The sequence below is a fragment of the Colletotrichum orchidophilum genome, assembly GCF_001831195.1.
Source record: "Colletotrichum orchidophilum strain IMI 309357 chromosome Unknown Scaffold_112.1, whole genome shotgun sequence".
Lineage (NCBI taxonomy): Eukaryota > Fungi > Ascomycota > Sordariomycetes > Glomerellales > Glomerellaceae > Colletotrichum > Colletotrichum orchidophilum.
This window is the reverse complement of record NW_019173068.1, coordinates 135,269-159,752: the sequence shown is the minus strand read 5'-3', so window position 1 is coordinate 159,752 and position 24,484 is coordinate 135,269. Positions and strand designations below refer to the sequence as shown.

The following is a 24,484-nucleotide window of genomic DNA, read 5'->3' as shown; positions in this document are numbered from 1 at the left end:
CCGCTGCCGATGACGTAGGGCCGGTGCGAGTAGGCGTAGTGGAAGAAGGCGGCGAGGGGCAGCATCTCGATGCAGATGACCATGGAGGGGATGCCGAGGCGGGGGGCGGCGGGGGGGGGGGTCGGGGGGGGGGGGGGGGGGGGGGGGGGGGGGGGGGGGCGGGGGGGGGGGGGGGGGGGGGGGGGGGGGGGGGGGGGGGGGGGGGGGGGGGGGGGGGGGGGGGGGGGGGGGGGGGGGGGGGGGGGGGGGGGGGGGGCAAACTGTCAGAGGAACTCAGTTGACAACGGCTGCCGTTCCCAGTCGGGAGTGGCTGAGGGGAAGAATGTTCCAAGAAGGTAGACGACCAGAACAGGCCATTGTCCGGGATGGTTGGTTGAGGATACAGGCGAATAGCATGAGATAGGTCCGGCGAGCCTCCCACTTTCTCTTGCAAATGACTTATCCGCGACGACGAAGACATGCTCGCTTGCCTTATTTGGGAGTCATGGCCACCATGGCATCCTTGGGGATCCCTGCCGATCAGCTCCAAGCATTATTGCATGCATGAGTGGCTTCGACAGTGGGACGAGGGTGTGCGGGGACCCTCTTGCGGCCGGGGGCGACGAGCCATGGCCCATGAGCGTGCGAGCCCTGATGGACAGACTCTAGGCGACTCGACGAGTAGTCAAAGGGTCATTTTTTTTAGCGGCGGGATCAACGGGGTCCTGGGAAGAGAGGGGAGCGATCCTGATCGTGAGAGTGGGCTACGTGGAGGGGACGGGAGACAGGCTCTTGTTTCAGAGGAGATCGCGCGCCTGGGGAAGACCTCGCTCTCCTGGGTGTGCCGCGCGACGTCTTTCGTCTGTACTTGTCTTGTCTCTTGTTCAACCAAGGAACCTTGCTTGGAGTTAAGAAGGGGTGGTCTTTGTCTGATGGCAAATATCTGGGTGGACGGGACGGTATTAAACGAAGAAGGGCTCCCCCTATTTGACGAATGCATGCGTGTCTGTCCCTTTTCTCCGTCCAGTCTGTTACCTGGTCAGTTGTTTAGTTTCTTCGATTCGGTACGGCAAACCCATGAGCCCATGACAGATCTGTTGGACTTGAACGAACCCCCAAGCGACTCGATTTAAATTAACGACGATCTTCAATACCTTTCTCGGCAGTTGGGTGGTTATCGATAAGCCAATTCACTATCGAACCCCAGCGCCTGCAGCGGACGAGCGCCGCCGACCGACTTAGCGAGCCACTAGAATTGTCCGAAATGACGTCCACCGCCGACCGTCCTCAGGGGGCGCGCCCTCTGTCAGGCGCCAGTCTGCCCGGCAACGTAGGGTGCAACGAGAAATTCCCCGAGTTTTGTTTACACGACCACCACTCGGCCGGTAGCCAGGCGTCCACAACTTCACCCGCATCCACGACCCCTACCACCCCGACCACCGCCGAGCACCCGTCAGAGAAAACATCCCCTGCCTCCTCCTCTACCTCCTCCCGAGTCCGTACAGATAGCGGAGCCAGCACCAGTTCGCCCAGCCCCAGGACCAGACGAGACAAAACCGAGCTGCAAGCCGCCCGCCTCCAGAGATCAGGGAGCAGCAGCCTCGCGCTCGCACGCAAGAGCAGCGTAGCCAAGAAGAACCGATTCCGTTCCGCCACAGGCTCCTCGCCCGCCTCCGCTCTCGCCGCCGTTGAGCCGCCGCATGATCAGGGCCTGACGAGGATGGCGTTTGCGGAACAGCAGAAATGGATCACGGTCCAGCAAAAGACGTTCACCAAATGGTACGACCCCTTACCGTTGCGGGACCCCCCGCCTGGCAGTTTATCTGCTGGTTGCCATCATGAACTGACTTTGGTGTGCTTTTCAATAGGATGAACACCAAATTGGAGGCTCGCTCGCTTGAAGTAAAGGATCTCGTGACTGATTTGAGCGACGGTGTTAGTGGGACCCCTATTTCCTGGTTTGCGGGGTTCTTGGCTTACAGATTCTTCCTCTACAGGTCCTCCTCATCCACTTGCTAGAATGCCTGTCCAACGATACCCTCGGACGCTATGCGTCGAAGCCGAAGCTCCGCGTGCAACGATTCGAAAATGCAAACACGGCGCTCGATTTCATCAAGGGCCGCGGCATCCAGATGACCAACATTGGTGCCGAGGATGTCGTTGACGGAAACAGAAAGATCATTCTCGGGCTGATTTGGACGCTTATTCTCCGATTCACCATCAGCGACATCAACGAAGAGGGTATGACGGCCAAGGAGGGACTGTTGTTATGGTGTCAAAGAAAGACGGCCTGCTACGACGAGGTGGAGGTCCGCGACTTCAGCGGCAGCTGGAACGACGGACTAGCCTTTTGCGCCCTGCTGGATATCCACAGACCAGATCTGATCGACTACGACGCGCTGGACAAGTCGGACCGCCGCGGCAACATGCAGATGGCTTTCGATATTGCGCACAAGGAGATTGGTATTCCCAAGCTGCTGGACGTGGAGGACGTGTGCGACGTCGCCAAGCCTGACGAGAGGTCGCTGATGACTTACATCGCCTACTGGTTCCACGCCTTTTCGCAAATGGAAAAGGTCGAGAACGCAGGACGTCGCGTAGAGAAGTTCGTAAATAACATGGCCGGCGCCTGGGACATGCAGAGTGCGTACGAAAGGCGAATGAGGGAGCTGCTGAGGCAAATCAAGGAGCAGATTGAAAAGTGGCAGCAAGCCACATTTGAAGGGACCTACGCCGACGCCAAGGCCCAAGCAAACGAGTTTTCTGCATACAAGAGAGGAAAGAAGAGAGACTGGGTTGCCGAGAAGAGCGAGCTTGCCACTCTGTTGGGCAACATCAAGACGAAACTGGGCACATATAGACTGCGGCCGTACGACCCTCCACCAGAGTTGTCCCTCGAGACGATGGAGAAGGATTGGTCCGGGTTGTCACAAACGGAGATGAAGAGGGCGCAGTTGATTAACGAGACCATCAGAGAGTAAGTGTTGTTGCGTGTGGCGAGTCTTTTGTTCCAGTTCTAACATTTGTACAGCATCAAAAACGCACTACGCAAGTCATTCGCCGACAAGGCCAACGACTTCGCCATGGCGTTGAACACCATGCAGCTGGCAATCTCAGGCCTGGACGGCGACGTCGAGGACCAGCTCCACCACGTCCGCAAGCTCAGCGACAACCTGCCGCCTTTGGACAAGTACCTTGACACCATAGCCGCCGTGGACGCCAAGTGCCAGGAGGCCAACATTGAGGAGAACGACTTCACAATTTACACCTACGATGAACTAGTCTATGAGCACAGCCTCGTAAAGTCGTCGGTGCAGAAGAAGCTCGCCTTCCTCGACAACCAAATGGTCGCCCGCAACATGACCAACCTCACGCCCATCCAGCTCGAGGAGTTCGAGTCCGTCTTTCGCCACTTTGACCGCGACGACACAAACTCGCTCCAGGAACTCGAGTTCAGCGCCGCCCTCGCTTCCCTGGGCCTCGTCTTCTCCGAGGACGAGATGCACGACTACTTCATGGACACGTCGAGGGGACGCGACCACGTCACGTTTGAGCAGTTTATCCGCTTCATGGTCGACGTCACCGAGGACCAGAACACGGCCGAGCAGGTCTTCCAGTCCTTCCGCGAGGTCGCCGACGGGAAGCCTTACGTCACCGAGATGGACCTCCGCCACTCTCTCGTCCCCGACGAGGTCATTGACAAGCTCATTGAGATTATTCCCCCGCACAGCGGCCCGGACACGGCCGAGGATCGGGGTATGCCGCAGTACGATTACATTGCCTTCATGGACAAGCTCATTAGCGACGAGAAGGAGGGCGCCGTCCCCAGCGGCGTCTTGCAGGAGCGCACGAACCGTGTCAGCATGTTGCCGCCCAAAGATTCCAAGATGAACGGCAATCATTGAGGTGCCAGCTGGGAGACAAACTAAAACGAAAAAATAAAAAAACACCAAACAAATTAGTATACCAAAAAAAAGTAAATAAAAAACAACAACACACGAGGGAACACTTCATAGGAAATGGTCGAGAGGGTGGGGTCCCAACGGTGGCAGGCTTCTCTTCTCATCAAAAACCAGGCTCTTTTCCTTTATCCTCTTTTTAAATACAACGACAACCCATCAAGCAAGCAGGCAAGCAGGCAAGCAGGCAGAAAATATACAATTTTCCAGGTTCTTCACCGCAAACCACTTCCATACAACAAACGGTCTACTTCTCCATGATGAGGTATCTGGTCTGGCGCTGGACTGTGAGGGGGTGGCGTTTCAACCATCATTTCCGTGGCATGGTTTCGGTGTTTTGGGCGCGAATCCCCTTGTCTCTTTCTCTCCTTGCCTCAGACGATGAAGGCAAAAGGAGAGGGAGTGTGGGTGGGATCTTTCTCTTCTCGTGTAAGATTTACATGGTACCAGCAAGAGTACCTAGAAAACCCACTACTATTACTTTCCACTACCTATCTCTTTCTTCTCGCTGGATACCGGACTTCTCTTTGATTTCGCTCCTGTAGGAACCTTGTCTAATAATCCCACACGGAATTTTCTTTTGCATTGTGTAGTGTGTAGTGTTGTACCTCTGCGTATTCGCCCACTATCCTCGAGTCTCTGTGGTGCCCTCCACCCCTAAAGGTACTTCAAAGTCGAGCGAGCAGAGAGCCACTTTCAACCGAAACGGCTCGCCAGACTTTTGTTAGACAACAGTAATAAAAAGATCAAAACGCCAGTATCCAGTATGCTTATCCATCTCCCACAGGAATCCTACAAATGAGTGCAGCAAGCTTTGTCTAGGCCGTATCTTATCTCTTCACGTTTCTTCTACACCCTCCTTTCTTCACTTGGACCCCTCAAAGGCCCCCATGTCCTTGAGCGCGGTCGCCAGCCTTCGGTAGTCGCGCAACAAGTCGAGAACCTCGCCAATTTTGAGATCGCCAGGGTTCTGCATCTCCATGAACCGCTTGTTCGGCGGGCTGATCTTTGGTGCTTGTTTGGGCGGCAAGGCAGCTGCAATGTCCGGAAACGCCTACGGCAGTTAGCACTTGGTGCGAAGGTTTTTCATCTGAATACATACGCTTGCCAGATCGCCGCCATCAGCTACTTTTGTAGCCAGGCCATCCTTGGCCGCATCCTTGGGTGTTTCCTTCGCCACAATAGGCGTCGATGCAGTCCGGCTGAGGCCCCTGATCATGCTCATACCGGAGAACCTCGAAAAGGAATTGCCAAAGTTCCTCATTGAGTCAAGAGGGTTGGAGGCGTTCCCAGGAGATGGTGTCGGCAGATCCTTTTCCCCTTCTTTGGCAAAGAGCACCTTCTTCGAGCTGTTGACGCTTCGCGAGCTGTCTGCGCTGTGATCTCGACTGACCTTGCGTCCGCCAATGAGATTCAGAACCTTATCCTCGCGGACCGGGGGTCGACGAGTAGACTCGGCCTCCTCCGTGCCATGAACCGAGCTGGCACCACTGGTCGACCCTTCTTCCTCTGGGGGCGGGGTACTCATCAACTTTCGAGCATCATCAAGCGTCTTCGGCACGACGAGCCCCTGGCCTGATTCGGTCGGAGTGCCCTGTGTCTCGCGTAACTTGCCAACCAAGAACTTGTAGCTATCGCCCAGACTCGTTGAGATTGTCTTTATATGTTGATCGGCCGTGTTGAGCACAGCATCACTTGCAGCACCAATGGCCTGGGCAGGCGTGTTGACTAGCTCGCTCAGTCTTCTATTACGAGCTTGCACCGCAGCACGCAGCCCGGCGGATGCTGAAGGCGACGCAGGCGGTCTCGTTGGTGTGGCATTGCCAGAATCGGTCTCCACCGAAGGATCCGCCGTTACCGTCAATCCGGGCGGGAACGCCGGAGGAAACGTGTCAGCCCGCGGAGTGCCCGGCTGGCTTGCGCCCCTGGCAGGACCCTGGGGCAGCTCATCAGCCCTCAGCGTAGACAGATCGACCGTCTCCAGGAAGCTGATGGCTGCTTCAAGGTTCGTCAAGCAGTACGCAGCTTCCCCCGTCAACTTCGGCTCCCATCTAAAGTGCTGAATAAAGTGCAGGTCGCTGATGACGTTAAGGTGCTCGGGAGGAAGCGTGATAAGCGTGAAGATGAGCATAGGCATAATCTCATCCGCAGATGCAGACGGGTGAAATTGCGCCAAGGTCTCGACAATGTCCTTGTGTGCCGCTTTCAAGTGGTGTACCTTGCCAAGCGGGTATCGCTTCTCGTTCATGAGAATCAGATCTCTTCTGGCCTGCGCAAGCGACTTCTTGATCTCTTCAGCCTTTTCCGCAGCCGCTTCGGGCGTCTGGGATGCATCGTCGCCAAGATCAATCCCAAGGTCAGCCGGCCCAATGCCGACCAGCGCGAGTGCCGCAGTCTTTGACCTCAGCTTTGAGTCCTGCGCTTCGTCCTGGGTGCTCTTGTGGCGGTAGATCTTATTATAAATGCCTTCGCACAATCTGCGCTCCACTGCCTCCTCAATGATGCCACGCTTGGCTTCGATGGCTTTCCGCGCCTTCTTCTTGTTGGCGAGTTCTTCAGCGGTAATCATCTGCTGCTCCGGCTCTGCTTTGGGGAGATTTTTAGGTTTATCCTTGCTTCCGAGAGAAGCCGCCTTAGCTCGAAGCCTGCTAGCTGTGAAGGAGACCTTGGAGGACGCGGACGGCGCAGGCGAAGCATCTCGATTGTGCCGTGTAATCAGACTAGAGATGTGGGTGTTGACGTGGGTCGATGCGACTTGGTAGAAATCTTGGAACAATTCGGAGACTTTGTCAATGGTCAAAGGCGTGGGATGGGTTCTAGAGGTGAGAGACTCGACGAAGCTACACGGGATCAGTGCCTTACTCGGCGTGAGAGCACGGGGGAAGATGCGGCATCGTACCTGTCAGTCAGACTGACTAGCTCAATTGGGAGCTCGCCAAGGTCCACAGATCCTCTGCCATCGAATCCATCGTCATTGTCCGTTGAAGGTCTACCAGCAGTTTCAAAGGCATCAGGGCCCTCAGGCTCGTCTGCTGGCTTCTGCTGGGCCTTGCTGGCGACAGTCGGCGTTGTCGTCAGCGGGTCGGCCGCAGTGCCGTTGTGGAATGTTTGAGCTCGTTTCGATACCCTGAGGGGATCGCTATCTTCGCTCTGGCGAGTGAAGGAAGGCGCCCGTATCGTGTTTGGACGAGCTGCTGGGGATTTGGAGGGGCCGGTGGATGACATGGTTTCGACGATGCTGGAAGCCATTTCCTTGGTCAGTCTGACGTCCTGGAGGTGAGGAAGAGAAGAAAGCCAGGCGCCGACTTGGGGCTGACAACAGACGTACCTGATCCGATGTTGTCGAGGCGGCATTAAGGAGTGGAAGCGATCTTGAAACCCGATATCAGAGGAAAGAGATCCCTGGCTGTGGCACGCGGGACGGATTTATGCCATAAATGGAGTGGTAGAACAGGGATAATGGCTCGTTAGATGGCCCAAGATGGCAGCTATGTTTCTATTCGCATCTCTAACAAAATGATGTCAGTGCCGTTGATGGGTGCACGGGGTGCCTTGTGCCAGCGCAAAGCAACGGCGAGGGCGGGAGAGCAAAGAGTTTTGAGGATGTTTTCTCTGAGCAGCTTAAGTTCCCATGAAAGGGAGGTAACGCAGGTAACGAACCGAGCATGCCAGCTACGATAGGTAGGTGAGGTAGACAAGGTAGCTCCTGCCATGTCCCCGCTCATGTTTTATTGGAAGCCCAGGTGTCATCTGCAGACGGACCCGACCCTTTAGTGCATGCATGTGCTGGGGGGGGGTACGAGGGTGACTGGCAGTGGATGTCTTAGCCTCCGCCTAGACCTACCAGTATCAGGAGCCTCCTTGCTCTGTACTTTGCTGTTTGGTCCTGATTCCTGGGTCCTGATCAGTGATAGGCCCCGTTCTGGTGCCTTGTACAACGTACCTTATCCCAAAGCATAAATGTTGCCTCGGGATATCAACAATCTTGGGCGCGTTATCCATGGCAGCGACTCGGGCGGGTTGCGACGGGATCGTCAAGTAGCCGAAAGTCCGCTGAAGATGCCCCTCAATGTCTCCCCCGAGTGGCGTGGAACGGTGGGTGCCAGGCACCAGACAGCGCCTGATATAGAAGACATGCGCTACTTGAGGGGACATTGGTCACATGCTGGTGCGGGTATCCCTGATGGCGCCTTATCAGGGAACATGAGACTATGGGTACCCGCCCAGAACAACTGTTTAGCCGATTGCGGTATCGATCATACAAAATCTTAACGACGATCCGGAGGCGGAGACCTTTTGGTGCCGGAGGTGGGTTATCAGGTCTGATCTGTGCACCTTCCGCGAGTCGGAGGCAACGTAAACAGTGCCAGGGACGTCCACCTGATGCTGTCATAACTTGGGGCACATTGTGTGCGCATTTCAACGTCGGCATCATTGATCCTCTCTACCTGTCTTCCTCCACGCGTCGCCTCCCGCGAGACCATATCCTCGACGTATTCGCTCCCTACCCTTGATCAACTACGCTCCCTGAATGCACCTTTTTTCTTGCATCTTGAGACAACCATGAGACTCAAATTAGGGGGAGGAGGCCAGTGTAGCTCTGCTGGCAGGGTTACGGCACAGCTGCTCTTATCGTTCCTCGCGGTATCACCGACTCTAGCTTCCGTTGGGGAAGTGACAGACAACCAAGAGACCGTCCTTCAACCGGGGCCGCTGCTTCCACCTAGCACCGCACAACCCAACTCTGGCGAACATCTATTCACGTTACGACATATTTTCCATCATGGCACATATCGGCATCCTCAGCTGCACCGACGCAAGGATGTCCGCCACTCCGACGGCGCCGATAACCAGGTCTGGCTGGCAGAGGAGGACGGATACAAGAGGGAGAGGGTAATGCCTCTCAAGGCCCAGAGCACACCCCTCAAGATCGAGCGCATGGTCGATCGTCGTCCGTCCGTCGTTGACCCCATGGTCACCGAAGCTCGTCAGCGCGGCTACGTCAACATCATGTCGCCTTCCGACTGGACCACCGACGAGGTCCCCGGGCCCGACGTCACGGACAAGGCCACCGTTATCAGCCTCGCCATCATGGCTGCAAACGCATACATAGAAGAGGAGGGCAAGGCAGACTGGGAAGAGGTCGGCAGCGGCTACAACAGAAGCGCTGATTTTGGATGGGAAGGCGACGGACTTCGGGGGCATATCTGGGCGGACGAGGCGAACTCGACAATCGTGATTGGCCTCAAGGGAACTTCTACGGCCATATTCGACGGAGAGGGAACCACCACCAACGACAAGGTCAACGACAACCTTTTCTTCAGCTGCTGTTGTGCTCAGCAGGGGCAATGGACTTGGCATCAAGTGTGCGACTGCGCCACATCCACCTACTCATGCAACAACACCTGCGTCGTGCAAGCGCTCAAAGACGAGCACCGATATTACACGGCGGCCAAGGAACTGTACTCCAACGTTACTGAGCTTTTTCCCGACTCCAATATTTGGTTGTCGGGACATTCGCTCGGGGGTGCTGTCAGCTCCCTCCTAGGGCTGACCTATGGTATCCCCGTCGTGACCTTTGAGGCCGTGCCAGAGGCACTCGCTGCTAGCAGACTCGGTTTGCCTGTTCCTCCGGGCTACAACCAGATGCTGCATCAAGCTCGCCAAGACACGGGCGCTTTCCATTTCGGCCACACAGCAGACCCCATCTACATTGGCACTTGCAACGGCGCTACTGCGACGTGTTCCTTCGCTGGATATGCCATGGAATCGGCTTGTCATTCTGGCCTTGAGTGCGTTTACGATGTTGTGGCCGACAAGGGATGGAGAGTCGGCATCGGAACCCACAAGATCCGATCCGTGATCCACGATGTCATTATGAAGTATGATACGGTCCCAGAGTGTAAGGCTACACCCGAGTGTCGCGACTGCGCCAACTGGAAAATGTACGAGAGCAACGGGACCGAATCAACAACAACGTCCAGGTCCTCAACAACATCCAAAACGCGCACTCGGACAGCCACCTGCCAGACGCCGGGCTGGTGGGGTTGCTTGGATGAGACCACAACGACGCCGGTCACGACGACTACGTCTACATCGACCACGTCAACCTGTAAGACACCCGGATGGTTCGGGTGCAAGGACGAGACGACCACGACCACTACCACGACCACTTCTTCTTCATCTACCTCCACAACTTCAACTACAACAACCTGCAAGACGCCTGGATGGTTCGGGTGCAAGGATCAGACTACGTCGACCACGAGTACGACTTTGTTTCCCGGCGCGACCCCGTCTCACACAATCACTGCAGCTCCCACGGCCACGCCCATATCAGCGCCCACGAAGGCACCCCCTTCAGACCCTCATTGCAATAAGAGGTACTGGTTCGGATGGTGTAAAGAGTGGAGTCAGGCGGGTGAGAGCCGGAGCGAGGAAATGTAAGGCTTGCATGTGTCTTTATGTGTTTTCTGGGTTGGACGGGATGCGGGAGCATTACGTGAATTAGCAGACGGCGTTTGGTCATTGGTACGGAGTACACATAGGAGTTGGCAAAGCCAGCCACAGATTAGCAATTACAAGTCATGGGGATCTATGCAAACAAGCTTGATGGAATCTGTTTAACAAGTCGACGCAAATGGTGTAAGCCAGTTTTCCTTTCCCAGTCGCTTCCACAGACATCGGGTGACGGGCGCACGGAGGTGACTCCCCCTAAGCCCCACTGAGGGACTCGGGACCGTTGGTCGCTGCCCGCTAAATCCCGATTCGCTTGGTGCCTGTCGGGAGGTCCTAGGGAAGACGTACTGTCAGACGTCACAAGTGCCGCGACGGGCGCTATGTATCTACAATTTTTTTTAACCTACGACGCGTCCCACGCTTGCACCCTTTCTTTCCACCATCATCGAACAAGCTGACGGTTTCCCACGCCACACCTCTCACAGTGCGGCAGAGATGGGCTAAGGGCCCCAACTTGACATTTACTATCTCGAACGACGCGATGGCTGCGACCGCAAATGACACGCGCGATGAGTCTTCAGACTCTGGAAGCGGCAGCGACAGCGAAAATGACACCCCGACGATTGCCACCCCAACGACGGTGGAATGGCTTGCGACCGGTCGATCAAAGCGGTCTACTGCCGGCAATCGCATGAAGTCCATGCTCGCCAACGAAGAGCCCGACTCGGACCTCGAACTACTCTTCGCCGAAGACGACAACGACGAAGGCTTCACCGATGTTGACGATGCCGGTTCCGATGTGCAGATGGATTCGTCGTCCGACGACGAGGATGAGCAGCAGCAGGGAGACGATTTGGAGGGAGAAAAGGAGCTCGAGAAACAGGCCCGGGACAAGAAGCTGGCTTCGCGGAAACGTAAGGCCCAGGAAGCTATTCCCGCCAAGTTCAGAAAGAAGGTTCGCATCGAACAGACTGCCGCGCCAGCGCCTCGACCGAAGAAGAAGTCCGAACGGACGAGTTGGCTGCCATCGGCGGCGGACATGCCCATCCGCGCCTCGCTCCGTCAGACGACGATGCTCAGCAAGGAGCAGCTGCACCAACAGATGAAGGAACGCGAGGCGAAGCGGCTGAAACAGGCGGCCATGATGGAGAAGAAGGCAAAGAAGCTCGAGGCGATGAAGAAACCGCCCATGACCCAGGCGGAACGGCTGGCCGAAGCGGCTCTCGTGGAGAAGCGCAACGCAAAGTCGTTGAACAGGTGGGAGGTGGCTGAAAAAGCGCGAGAGGAAGAACGACTTGCGAAGCTCGCCGCGCTCAACAACCGAACGCTCAAGGGCCCTGTGGTTACCTACTGGAGCGGCATCGGCGAATGGGAGCATCATTTGAAGCATGTGGGCAGGGTCGCCGAGGAGGAGAAGCCCGTTCGGAAGAAGAGGGAGAAGAAAGAGAAGGTGGACAAGGCGATGGGCAAGGAGAAGGACCAAAAAGATGCCAAGGAGGATGGCCCAGTATCGAATGCTTCTGCCCCGACAGCAACAGAGGGGCAATCGGACGCAAAGCCTGACGCTCCGCCAGCTCCTCCGACATCAACGGATGCCGAAATACTTCAACAGAACGATACCCCAAAGGCACCACCGCCATCAACACCCGCCCCGACAGACCCTACACTGAGCACAAAGTTGGAAGATCGGCTCCCTGTAATGGCCCCCCCGCCTATCCCGCCACCGCCATCGTCGTCGCTCGCCATGCCCAAACCTGAAGACAAATCCAGAATAATGGCACCGCCATCAATACCTCCACCACCGACCTTTGGCCCATTGCCCATGGCTCCTCCGCCTATTCCGCCACTTCCAAAGGCTTCGGCACCTGTATTGGCCGCGCCTGTGTTGGCAGCTCCAGTGCTCGCACCGCCGGTTCTCGCCCCTCCCTTGGGCGGCATCCACCTTGCCCAGCACACGACGCAGCCAAAGTCCAATGTTCTGGCGCCTCCTAATGCATGCCAGCACAAGTCTCCCCTCTCCATGCCGGCGCCTCCTCCGCCTCCGTCTGCAAGACCGCCGCCGCCTCCCTCGCTTGCACCGCTTCAGCCAACACAACCTCTCACCCCGCCCAAACCCTCACCACAACCGGCGGTAGATCTCTCTCCTCCCGCACCACCTGCGCCGGCAGAGGCGCCTGCGCCTGAGGAGCCTCCTCCGAGCGAGGTCGCTCGTAACGCGTTTATTCTCCGTAACTTTGACGAAGAGCGTGTCCGTGACAAGACAGTCCAGACCCAGATTCTTTTTGGACGGCGGATGGATCGCCTTGCAAAGCCGGCACCTCGGCCAGTATGTGTCATCACTGCCCACCCAGCCCGCTACCGCGATCCCGAGACGGGTTTGCCGTACTTCAACGCCTATGCATACCGCGAAATCCAACGTCTCCGCCGCGGTGAGTACAAATGGAGCAGCCTGCTTGGCGCGTGGGTCGGCAGCTGCACATATGCCGCTCGCGGGGTGCCAGAGCGATTCCTGAAAGGAGGTCCGCCAAGGCAGCCAAAGAAGAAGGAAGTGGGAAAGGAGGAGGAGGAAAGAGTTCCAGAGACGACCAATGGCGCCGTCGGAGAGAAGACCGAGGAACAGGAACCCAAAGCGGCCAAGACAATACCGCCCGCTGAAGAGGGAGTGGTGGATCAGCTGACAACGAAGACGGATGCCGCGACGGTGCCCTCACCGTCACCGTCGGCGGCACAGAAACAGACGCAGCCGCCTACGCAGCCGCCGACGCAGCCGCCGCCGCCAAGCGAGGTTCAGACCCAGGACCAGGGAGCGAAGCCAGCGCTCGCCGAGCCTGCCCCACACCCCGCTGCCGCTTCGGCCGCGACTGCTGTATGAGTAAGGACAAATTCTATGGGAGGCCCGCTTGAGTCGTTTGGACAAATAAACGGGAGCGAAAGGCCACGGTGTTTGAGGACATCGGACGTCCCTACACCCTAACAATTATAGGCTCCGACTGATCAGATCGGAGAGAGGGTGCCGAAACAGGCACACGGGGAGTTCAGAGAGAGGGGGTCAAGAAAGTGAAAATATGGGATTTGGCGTATTGAAGAGGTTCCTGACGTCAAGGGTGTTTATAGGTAGTCGTCTGGCTTTGGGTACGACGTTGTTGGTGGGCATCTATGTGGGATGGTGAATCTGTATTCTATTGTGACAATACCCGCAGGGCGTTCTCCACCCTGACGTCTCGGAAGCGCTCTGAGAAATGAGATCAACTGCTTCGTTCTAGGCTCATTTATGCTGTCCGCTTTCACTTCTGCTGCCCATCTTCTACTGCGGTCATATTTCTGGGTACCACCAAGACGAGACCCTGTAACGAACACACGATAGCAGACAGACAAGCTTCGCCCATGGTAAAGGGCCATCTAGTGTTGTCCTGTGAAATATAATTTCGGTACCCCGTGGGCGTTTTCGGCCGGGAGAGAGGTGGCCGACAAGATGTCCGTGATCCGTCCTCTTGTCTCCCGGTCCTCGGTACCTAGCTAGTCAGGTTGTTTTCTTTTCGTTTCCCCCATCACGTAATGACACACCAAAGAGGTATCAAGGGGCCTCGGAAGCTGCTCGATGAAGCAAGAAAAGGGGTCGAGAGGGCCCGGGTAAAGCAGGAAGAGACGAAAAAACGGGAGGGAGCTGGCATGCTGGAGAGCATGAAAAACGTTAAATAAGAATATGTTTGGACGTTGGTGGTGTAGTGCTTGACTTTCTTTTATCCTTTTTCCATAGATCTTGTCGCGCGCGCCGCATGATGGGACGGTTTCCCTCTTCAGACCAGGCACCTTGCTCCCAATTTTACAGACCCCATGCAGTCGACGGCAGACCAATTAGACCCAAAGGCACAGAGTGAGAAAAGGTTAACAAAAGGTAGGTCCCGACTTTTGTTCAACCTGAGTCGTGATGGTTGCGGGCACTTGGGAACGCATGGTCTAGAGAAGAGACCAGGGGAACGGGAGAGGGAAGAGGGGGGAGAGAGACGAGGCAAGGCACCCATTGCAGGCTCGGAAATCCAATCTGTGATCGAAAACACCACCTTCAAACGCTGGGTGGATGGGGATGGAGGACGAAGATACGTGGTCGTATTCTACACCACCACGCCATGCGTACATACCTGGACTTCCACGTCCAGTCACTCACACACACATTATGTGCGCGCGCCGAAGAGGAGTTGCAATGCAGGAAGCAGGGCTGTTGACACGGGACGCATCCGACGTTGAGCCTCATCGAAGCATGTTCAACCTTCCCTGCCCATCCATACATTTCACCAAGCATTCGCACGCAATCTCGTTCTCATCCCCCTTCACCTTCTCCAAGGTACCACTATCATGTATACACACCACCCCGATCCATCCCAAGCCTTCGGGTTCGATATCGGATACCCGTCTCCCCGTTCCAACTCTACTTTGCGCCGCAACCGTCCGAAGCTTTCAACTTCGTCGTCGTCGTCGTCGTAGTCGTACGCACACACACACACACACACACACACACACACATCTCTGCTGCTCACTGATACGTCCCCGTCCCATGGTGTTGCGGTCTCAGTAATACCCTCCCCTCTAACCCCTCGTCTGAGCCTCTTTCCCTACCATCCTTGCCATTCGCAGAGGTCTCCGATTGGGCATGCATAATTAAGCACCGAACCATACGATACGTCTAGCCATCCAATCCCAAGTGCCGTGCCTGGAGGTGCCCGAGGAGGTACATGGATGGATACCTCGCTGAAATGTTCGCATTCGTCTCAACTCTCTTCTTCCAACTTTGACATCACTTGGCGAAGAAGATGAGGATGGATAAGAGGGGTTCAGAGAAATTTGACGGTCTCGTAGGATGGTAATTCAACCGCTTCTTCCCCCCTTCTTCCCCGCACCCCCTTCCGAGTGGGTTTCTCTACAAACACGGGTGCAAAGAACACATCTCGGCGAGGCACACTGGAGGGAGGGGACAGACCATCGTATCTGAGGTCATGTCTTCATCTAAACCAATTCGGGGCAATCACGGCATGTGGGCAGATTTTCTCGTAGGCAGAAGGAGAACATGACGACGCTCGCCGGCTACACAAACCTGGAGGAAGTATATGTGTGCTCGTGAAATGACGACACCGACAAATTCTGACGATACTGGGGGCGAATCGAGCCAGAAGGAATAATTGGCCTTCAGATAATCCCCCATCAATTTCCTCATGAGTGAGACTCTAACGCATCCCAACCCGGCCAAGTGCGGCTGTTTTGTCTATTACATCGTGAACAACGAAAAGTGTCACAATGGGGAAACGCACTTTGGTAGGACCAACAACCCCAACCAACCACCACCGTCGTCATGCCCCCTCCCTACCCTATTCCAAGAGGGTTAATGACCTGCAGGCTAAACGTCTTGACAGTTTGGTGGACATGGCTCCCCTTTTGGGTTTCCTTCCTGTTTCTGCTCAAGGTATGCTTATCATTTCCATGCCACGCGGTTTTCCCTCACTTTTGCGCTTACTTCTTTCTGTTCCCCCAACTCTTAATCTTGTCCAAAACAGGCACACACACACATACACGTCCAATCGCTGATGTGTCCGTTCTGGCTCGTACGAGGTGTGAGGTGTCGGCCGAGCCTCCGACGCTCTGAAACGACCGTGTGCACAGATGAAAGTCTTCGTACGCAAAAAGAAGCTTATTGAGCCAAAGTCTCGAAAACCGCCGAGTTTGCTTACTTTTGGGGGCTAAATCTGTCAGACCCCACGCAGCAATTTAGCAGCCGGTGGTGAGCCGGGCTGGTAAGCCGGGCTTGTATCACAAGCAATAGTCACTTGACATATGGGGGAGTTGCAAGATTCTTGAGTAATTGCATATGTTTCATTCAGCCATCTGACACGATCTCGTTCCTCCCAAGTTGGCAACGCCGATAGCATGGGTACCTTTTTCGCACCCGTACAACCCTTCAACTCAGCTCGCTCGTAGCAACCACGACAAATCCGACCAGATACTCCAAACACCTTGGCAATGTACCAAATTTGCGCCATCCCATTCCATTTGTTCCCCAGTGATTTCCCTCCGTTGCACCCCAAAGTTCCTCGAAGTTTCCGCTCCATAAAGCGCCATTGACATAAAAGCCATGAGTGGTAGTAGTTGTAGAAGGGGAAGGAAAGGGTATATCTCGTCCAGTACTCCGTCCAAAATCCGTTTCCCTGTGAATTCCTCTCGGCCAGCCCTGAACCCCAATAGGGAACGCTGATGCGATGCCGCCTTTTTGTATAACCTGATATGTAACCCGTCTAGGTGGCCTTGTGCGTGTTAGCTAGGCTTTCGATATATACGACGGTACTGCAAGGTCATCTGTCGCGTGTGTGACCTGCGTAGTAAATGTTCATTTAGATGCCCTTGCCTCGGATAACGTCGACCATCCAGCCCATCTCATTGACCAAGTCGTCAAGCCCATTGTCAACTGGGGCGGCGACGACAGTCTGTACGCCGGGGTGGACCTTGATTCCAGCAGCGCGGGGTAAGCTGTAGTTCTGCTCCAGAGATGGCTTCCTTGTGCTGGGAAGCGACAAGGGCTGAACCAAGCTGGTCTCGCTCTCGTTGGAGTCGCGATCTTCTTCGGTAGAGTCGTAGAAGGATGGTGTATCATCCTCGGGGGAGATGGGGCCGATGGATGAGGCGATGCTAGAGTCAGACGAGAAAGAGAAGCGCGAGGCGGATGGTGCCGTCGCAAGATCCCTCACCGCCTTGACGGGGAGGGGAGGAAGCGGGGAGTACTTCTTCTCACGGGTAAGGACCTTCGGCGCGGGCACTACCGGCAGGGTACTGTCTGAATGCGATCGCTTGAATGGCGGTGGCGACAGACTGGTCGTGTAAGGGTTAACCTCGTAAGCCGAATTGGCAAAGTTCTCGTCGTCGTCGTTCTCCTCGGCGATATCATCGGGGATGGCAACAGGCGGTCGCCCATATGCGCTGGATGGAGTGCTGGCAAACGGGTTCTCATCGGAGAGGAAGCGTCGTAGCGACTCTGGGGAGAGATCGCGAGAGCGGCTTCGCTCAGATGAACCCATGCTCCTGCTATCGTCCGATGACGATCCAGAGTAGGGCGACAAAGGACAGGCCTCATCGTCGTGTTGGCGACCGCGCTCAGCAAGCCGGCTGGTCGATGGCTTCCTGTTGAACATACGACGCCAGGGTGGCGGAGGAGACGTAGAATCGGCTCGGGAAATAGCCCTAGTAGGTTGTGCGGCTGGTGCAGAGCCGAGTCTTCGAATTTGACCGCCTGGCACTGGTGGTGGAGGCCGGGGCGTAATGAACTTGTCTTCAGGATTCATCGTCTTCTGTTCACCGGGGCGGAGCGAACCCAACGATGCACTTCTCTTCCGCTCCGCCACCTCGTAAGGGACGTCCAGAGTGTTGACAGCCTGCCCGGGAAGGTAAGGGCAATTGGTGGTGGATGGCAGTGCCGGGTTGTGCGACTCCTGCGTTCCATCAATCTCGTACTGGAGAGTTATTAGTATCCAAGTCAATCGAGAGCTGCCATGCGGTGGCTCACGTAGTAATAGTAAGTATTCCCCATCTTCAGGCCGCCGTTGCGCTTCGTGTCCCTCACACCCAAGTCGTCGTCCAGAACAATGTCCTTGAATGTGTGGCACCCGCGCCATTCGCCGCGATCTCGTCGAATATCTCGTTCCATGATGTATGGTTTGGTGAAGTTGTCCCAAGAGCCGACCAAGTGTACTGATCTTACTGAAGGATGAGTCTGACTACATAGGTGGTGATGATTAGCCACGATGAATGGGTGGGTTGCTTCCAGTCATATATATCAGGAAGTGAGAAGGTGTCAACTGTGATGCAAGGCCAAGACACCAACACCAGCCACTGGGCTTGCGCCGAGCATCAGACCTGGTCCCCTGTCCCCCCCCAGAAGCGGACGAGGTGCCGATCACCGTCGGCGACGCTTTTTGGCTTTGCAAGGTGTTTGACGGAGTTCTCGGAAGGTTGCCGCTGGGAGCTGGTAATGGCAAGCAAGATGGTGGGAGGGGAGGAACGGGCGCAGGCCAGGGTCGGGGAGGTAGGGCATAGCATAACCCGATATAAACTTTTCCGTCCGACAATCTTCGAAACATGAGCCCAAGCAGACGGTTAAGCAGAACCAAACAACCTTCGGCCCCGGTCCCCGAATGCTTTTCCAGACCCTTTGGGGAAACCGAAGAGACAGACTTGTATGAATGCTAAATGAGGACAGGCATCGAACTTTCGCAGGCCTTGTGCTTCAAACGGCCGTACTTGGATTTGTGCAAGAGTCATGTAGAACGTGTGATGGGACGAGGGGAGGGAGGTTAGGGGCCGAACATACAATTATGCGACTTCGAACGAGAGATGGCCGGTTTTACGGACTGGAGCGAATGCGAGGCCGAAGTTTCGGCCAGCGAAAGTGACAAGGAAACGAAGGCGAACAGAAGGAAAAACCAAAACGGTTTGAAAGAATAAAAACGACTCACAGCATGAACGTGAACAGCGTCGTTGTAGGGTCCATGGCGGAAGCTAGAAAAGGGCAGAAGCCCAAGTCAAATAGGGTCGCGGGGTGTAAGTCTCAAGTAATGGAATGTTTGTCCCGCTGCGCCGCTTCTGCTGTTGGTACAATTGGAGACGTTGGCCCGGCCGGCGTGGTGTAAGTCAACTTGGCCCGCGTTGGTTGGGATACTACAGTCTTATTCGATATCAATGAAACGCCAGGAGCAGTCCCATTCTGTCTGGATAGACGCAGAGCAGCAGCGGATTGAGGGCAGGCGAGGCAGATTTGAAATTGAGGGACAGGGTGGGTGGCCAATGGAGGGCACGGGATGTGCGTGGAAGCGCCGTGTTGGTGATCTGGAAGGGCGAAGTCGAACGCTGACTGGCGAGCGCTTAGGGAAACAAGCGGGCGGGACCTGGGCATGCAGAAGAAAGACGGCAAAGCAGGTACGGTTCTAGGTCTGGAAACAGGCGTGGTAACGGAGGAATTGTAAATGTCCAGATGGGGTGTTGGAGGTTGAGATGGTCGCCAATTACCCCGTCTCGTGTAGGCTGGTCATTGGTTTTGGGCCTCGGGGACCGATTAGGGGGAGACGGGTGCAAGGTACGGGGAGTTGGAGAGGGAGTTTCTTCGAGGTTGCTCTGTAATAAATATGAACCTCGGACGGAAACGGGGGCACGTCTCGCGAGTCTTGGACGGGAGTTGGAGCCCAGGATTTTGTAAGCTGAAGCAGTAGCGCGGGTGAGAGAATAATTAGACGGTCGTAGCATAGATCCTCACCTACCCGGTCTGACCAGTCGAAGAGCGAAGGCCAAGCCAGGGTCTCCCAGTCTATTTGAAGGGCCCCTCGGCGGGCACTAGCGAAAGACAAGAGCTGAAGGAGAAGCGTGGTGGGCTCTGTGGATTACCGAATGGTCCTTCTTCCCGATCTGGCGGCGCTTTGAGCGCCCGCAAGCCCCCTTCTGTCTCTGCTCATTCCGTGGGACCCGCGCAAGACCCCAGTCGAGGAGGCGTCGATGGTGAAAGCAGTTGGGCCAGATTGGTAAGAGATGGGGCCGGTTTGGAGGCGTTGGCAGCAGCATCGTGGCTTCGAGCTGGTACAGAAGCAGGCGGCCTGTTGGGGGACACCGCCGGCCTTTCCTGATGCAGTTGGAAGTGATGCAGAGGGTGCTGAAAGGGAAGAGCGAACGTGAGGAGAGCCAGCGCAGTTCATGCAACGCGCTACAATGGCCGACAGGCCAGGTGGGTTGTAGAGCTTGACCCCTTGTTCGAGGTTGAGTACCGGGTGCAGGAGCAGGGGCATGTTGCCGTGCGGGAGGATCTATTGGACAATATTCTTTAATTAAGGTCCGTCATTGTAATGTACCGTGCAGTGGGGATTGGCTACCAAGATGCGAGGAAGCAACCTGGGAGGTGACTTGACTGGGGGTGGATTTGATCAAGTTGACGTCGGGACCGCCTCAGGACCGCAAGCAGACACGGCAGCGGTTGGCTGTTGGTTCGCCAACTGTTGGTCTGGTACCTCGATATCTCTCTATTTGCGGCACAAGACCAAGTCGAGACGGCAAAGACGGTTGGCCAAGCCTTTTGCTTTTGAGACGGCTGACGGCAGCTAACGTCAGAGAAGAGAGCTCTGTGTGTGTGACTGGCCGTTCTGTACCTGCAGGATGCATCCAGTAGGCTGTCACAGCGAAGCACCTTGCGAGCGCGCCTGCCTTTCCTCGAAATGTAGACCGTGACAGACAGGTCAGGGCCATCCGTTCTTGTCTCAGTTGGCGCATTCGTCTTCGCCTTTGGGAAATTGAGAAGGCACCTTCGCGAGGGATCAGTCATCTGGAGGAAGCTTGGTAAGTGGGTAATAGGGAAGCAAAGGCAGGCACCTTCCTTCCACCTCCACTGCTCGAGGAAGGAGGCAGGTAAAGCACGACAGTGGTGATGCCATTTTGGGTTTTGGTTTCGTGTATTCCTTCCCGCCAAATCCCCCGTCTTCATTTCCCGAGTACACACGCTCGTCACACTGGCCGGTCCTCTCCTTCCCCAACAACGCTCGACGGGTGAACCGTGTCAGCCCGGGGCTAATCAGTCTCGGTCCCCGGCATAGTGGACGGCGAAGCAGCCCCGCGCCGACCTCCGTCGGCCTCTTCAGGCAAGACCGCGCCCTCCTTGTTAGTTGCCCGTCACAACCTGTTATATGCTACACTGAAAGCACATATAAGACATTTGAAATGGTGCGGGGAGGAGTGCCGCGGGCGATCAAACACAGCACATTCATCAGCAGGCACGGCGCGCCGAGCTCGATCGATCAAACAGGCTGGATGCAACGACCCTGGGCAATACTTGGTTTCAGTACCAATGCTGCCCGACCCCAGATGTACATTGGACGACAAGCCCACTCCTAGGCACACTGCCAATCCACCAGTGGCCTCACGCCGCACGCAGTACCTACACGATGCCCTACACAAACACAGCATGCGCTTCGACGAGGAATCTCCGCGTTATCCGTGCTGCATTTCAGCGTGACAAGCAAGCCGCACATGATGCCACCGGCCATGACACTATCAAGCGACGCGCCTATCCATTCAACCATTTCCCGGTCTCAATTGACAGACCACCTTTCAGTGATATCGCCGACGTGGTAAGATAATCCCAGCTCATCGACACGTGGTTGATACGATCCACGTTGACAACAGTCCAGTCACCCCCAATACCACCTTCAACCCGGACACACAGCAACCCAGGACAATCGCATTGTCCGTTGCCCCGATGCAGGGTCCCATTCGGCGTCATACCTCGATTACCGTCCGTCACGATTTGCAAATCACGGCCGACTGGTTCCTTTGGAATCGCCAGTCGCATCCGAGTCCTGCTGCCTTTGACGGCCAGTGTCTCACGCGCTCGAGACGACCGGCTTACAGGTAACATCCTGCCCGCTTGGTGCCAATAGCTTGTTGGCGTTCCCTGCCCTAGTCGTTTCCGTCGCAGCTGAATCACTGACGGGCATGGCTGCCATGGCCCATCAGTTCTCGACCATCGAGATGAATCGGGTGCCCGCCAATCCAGATCGGACCTGCGCCGAACTGGAGTCCGTCGACGGAACATCTCTATCCACTCCACCAGCAATAACACTACAGACCGGATCTCGACAGGTGTTCAACCCATAGAATGCGGTATGTCTCCGCTGTGGGGTGGTAGCTGCAGCCACCGGAGGACACTAGTGTAAGGAACTAGATTCAGAACCCTGCATTTGTTGCTTTGTGGTATTATGCAGCTCTCGCGGCCGGTAGCAGAAGTCAACGTTTCTGCTTCTCTCCACAGCGTTGACATTGCGTGCCTTGTTAGATGCCTTTTGCCACAGATCTAGCGTCGCCATTGGTACCGGTGGCACGGAAGACTTTGGTCATACACGAATGGCGTATTTGGCCGTTGGCCGGAGGGCGGCATCAAACGCAATGGTTGCATCGCACAAGGCGGAATTTCATTCAAGGTCGATCTGGACGACTCGCTACCTCAATCTCACGTCCCGGATGCCTGCGCTGCCGCGTCGTCTGCCTGTTTGCATCTTGGAATTTCTGCGCTTCGCAGCCCCCCTAGATCTCCGAGCTGGCGTCGAAGGCTTGGGCATGACTACCCACGAATTACGCTCGTATGCTTTCTTCATGCGACGCGGCGTTGAGTCGAGGCCTCGTGATGATCGACACCCAGACCGCCGCCGACTGTCCCGTGCAAAATCGGCGATGCCTCACACAGTTGTGGTTGCCCAATAACTCTAATCTCGAACAGAGCGGTGACTTCGTAATCGGTGTTAGGGAACAGCAGACTCGGCCGGCAGACTGCGTCCTCTCTCCGTTCCGCGTTCTGCAAGGTTCCAATGGTCCTAGCTTAACCGTTACGGCCGACTCTCTACTCGTCTCAACTTGACTCGACAGCTACCTTTGTTTTGCAATTCTCAAACAGGCGGTACAAGCCGACTATGCGTGCAGGCCCAGCTGGTTTTTCTCTAACGACTCGGATGCAATCTATCCACGTCGCAGGAAACATATTTGTCGCCGCCCTCAGTTCGTCTGTACTGCTTTGGATTTCTCCAGACCCATCACTCGCTACTTGTCTGAGCTCTCCCCGACTCAAACGAACTGCCGTGTCTGAAGCATGCCACATACCTCCCGGTTGAGGCACAGTGTCGCAGTCAAAACCAAGAACTCTGGGGGCCGTCGGGTGCCGACAACTCATTGGCTGTCGTGCAGCATGCTCCCTCGAGGGAACGTCTGGAGGCCAACAACCACTTTGCGCGCCGTCAAGGGTCTAGCCATTGCCAAAGTGGAACGAACTCCTGTTCACATCCAATCTCCTGGTTCTCCTGCTGGCTCTCCTGAACTAGTGCGTTGTACGACATCAAGTATCACGAGATTATCCACACTACGTTGGGATGTCTCAAGAAAAGCAACGCCAGAGCGATCCTGTGGCCGTTGGTTTTTTTGAAGCCGCGGGACACAATCAACTTGAACTTTTCGAGCAGTAACAATCCAACTTGAGCTTCCACTTGGGGCTTGAAGAATCACAATCGTGTGGGCAATATCTCAGCCAAGCACCTGCTATTGCTCGTTACTAGTCATTATCACTTGCAGTCATACCCGGAATCAACGGCGATCATGTGCTCGCTGTTGACTCACCTCAGGCAGAGAACGAAACAGTTCCACTGTCCCCGTTTCGCCCAGCGCGGCGAGGATTAGTGACACCGACCTGGAAGATCAGCATTGTTCCCTGCGGCATCAACTCGGACACCGCGTCCCTAAGCTTGTCAGATGCCAAATCAATAATCAGGCTCGACCTTTTCGAGTAATAGTGAGCCCAACGGGGAATTCCCTCGCCGTCCTCGGGATTTCTCGACAACCCACAGCTGGAAGCATGGAGGCCGTGATGATCATGGCAGACAGGCTTTCAAACGCGCGCAAGTTGGGTTGTGAGTCTCCCGGTTGCTTCCTCCGCCGTTTCGTGGCACGGCCGATGTCTCCAGTCGCCGCCGTCCGTTCTGGTGTGCGTTTGTGTATCATTGCATCCTTTTTTGTATGGTCTTTTTCTTATTTTCTCTTTTTCGATACCTTTTGCACAAATGAAGATCCTCCAGGCACCAGGAGTAAAGAGATCGTCGGAAGATCCCATTCCAGGCGCGGCAGTGCGACGGGACTATTCTTTACCTTGTCGTGCTTGTGGACCACAGAACCCCCGCACGCTCAGCTGCTGTCAAATCAGGGGTGAGTGGCGATGGCAGCAGAGCCACAAGGCAAGACGGGAAATGCTCCAAGCGTTCGGACGGCCGAGAATCGCGTCCAACTCCGACGACGTCAAATCATCCCCCTTCCTGTGTCTGCATGGTGCTGCCTGCGTGTTTCATGTACAAAATGTCAAATTGTCTGCATCTTCGTCCGAGCCGCATGCTGGACATTGATAGAAGCAGAGCTGCACGTCAAGGAGAACCAATTTGAAGAGGATATGGATTGCATATGCCACAGGATACCGCAGGAACGAGTGTAAGGATTATTAAAGTCTTCCATTAGCCGATGTAGTACAAGCGGGTTTCTTTTGTTAT

At 55.7% G+C, this 24,484-nt stretch overlaps 4 protein-coding genes across 4 annotated transcripts; 2 read left to right on the top strand and 2 right to left on the bottom strand.

Moving 5' to 3' along the window:
- Positions 1-1,243: 1,243 nt before the first annotated feature.
- Positions 1,244-3,884, top strand: CORC01_10940 (uncharacterized protein; the record flags this gene model as incomplete). The annotated part of the gene is made up of 4 exons (XM_022622567.1): positions 1,244-1,758; positions 1,848-1,914; positions 1,977-2,956; positions 3,011-3,884. The coding sequence occupies 4 exons, from the start codon at positions 1,244-1,246 to the stop codon at positions 3,882-3,884; spliced, it is 2,436 nt and encodes an 811-aa protein (XP_022470978.1).
- A 919-nt stretch (positions 3,885-4,803) lies between these two features.
- Positions 4,804-7,187, bottom strand: CORC01_10939 (uncharacterized protein; the record flags this gene model as incomplete). Its single annotated transcript, XM_022622566.1, has 3 exons — positions 4,804-4,992; positions 5,041-6,778; positions 6,838-7,187. The coding sequence occupies 3 exons, from the start codon at positions 7,185-7,187 to the stop codon at positions 4,804-4,806; spliced, it is 2,277 nt and encodes a 758-aa protein (XP_022470977.1).
- Positions 7,188-8,501: 1,314 nt separating this feature from the next.
- CORC01_10938 (uncharacterized protein) lies at positions 8,502-13,266 on the top strand (the record flags this gene model as incomplete). The annotated part of the gene is made up of 2 exons (XM_022622565.1): positions 8,502-10,203; positions 10,880-13,266. 2 exons carry the CDS (start codon positions 8,502-8,504, stop codon positions 13,264-13,266), a joined length of 4,089 nt encoding a protein of 1,362 aa, XP_022470976.1.
- A 3,505-nt stretch (positions 13,267-16,771) lies between these two features.
- On the bottom strand, positions 16,772-18,078 carry CORC01_10937 (uncharacterized protein; the record flags this gene model as incomplete). Its single annotated transcript, XM_022622564.1, has 2 exons — positions 16,772-17,884; positions 17,938-18,078. 2 exons carry the CDS (start codon positions 18,076-18,078, stop codon positions 16,772-16,774), a joined length of 1,254 nt encoding a protein of 417 aa, XP_022470975.1.
- Positions 18,079-24,484: the final 6,406 nt, after the last annotated feature.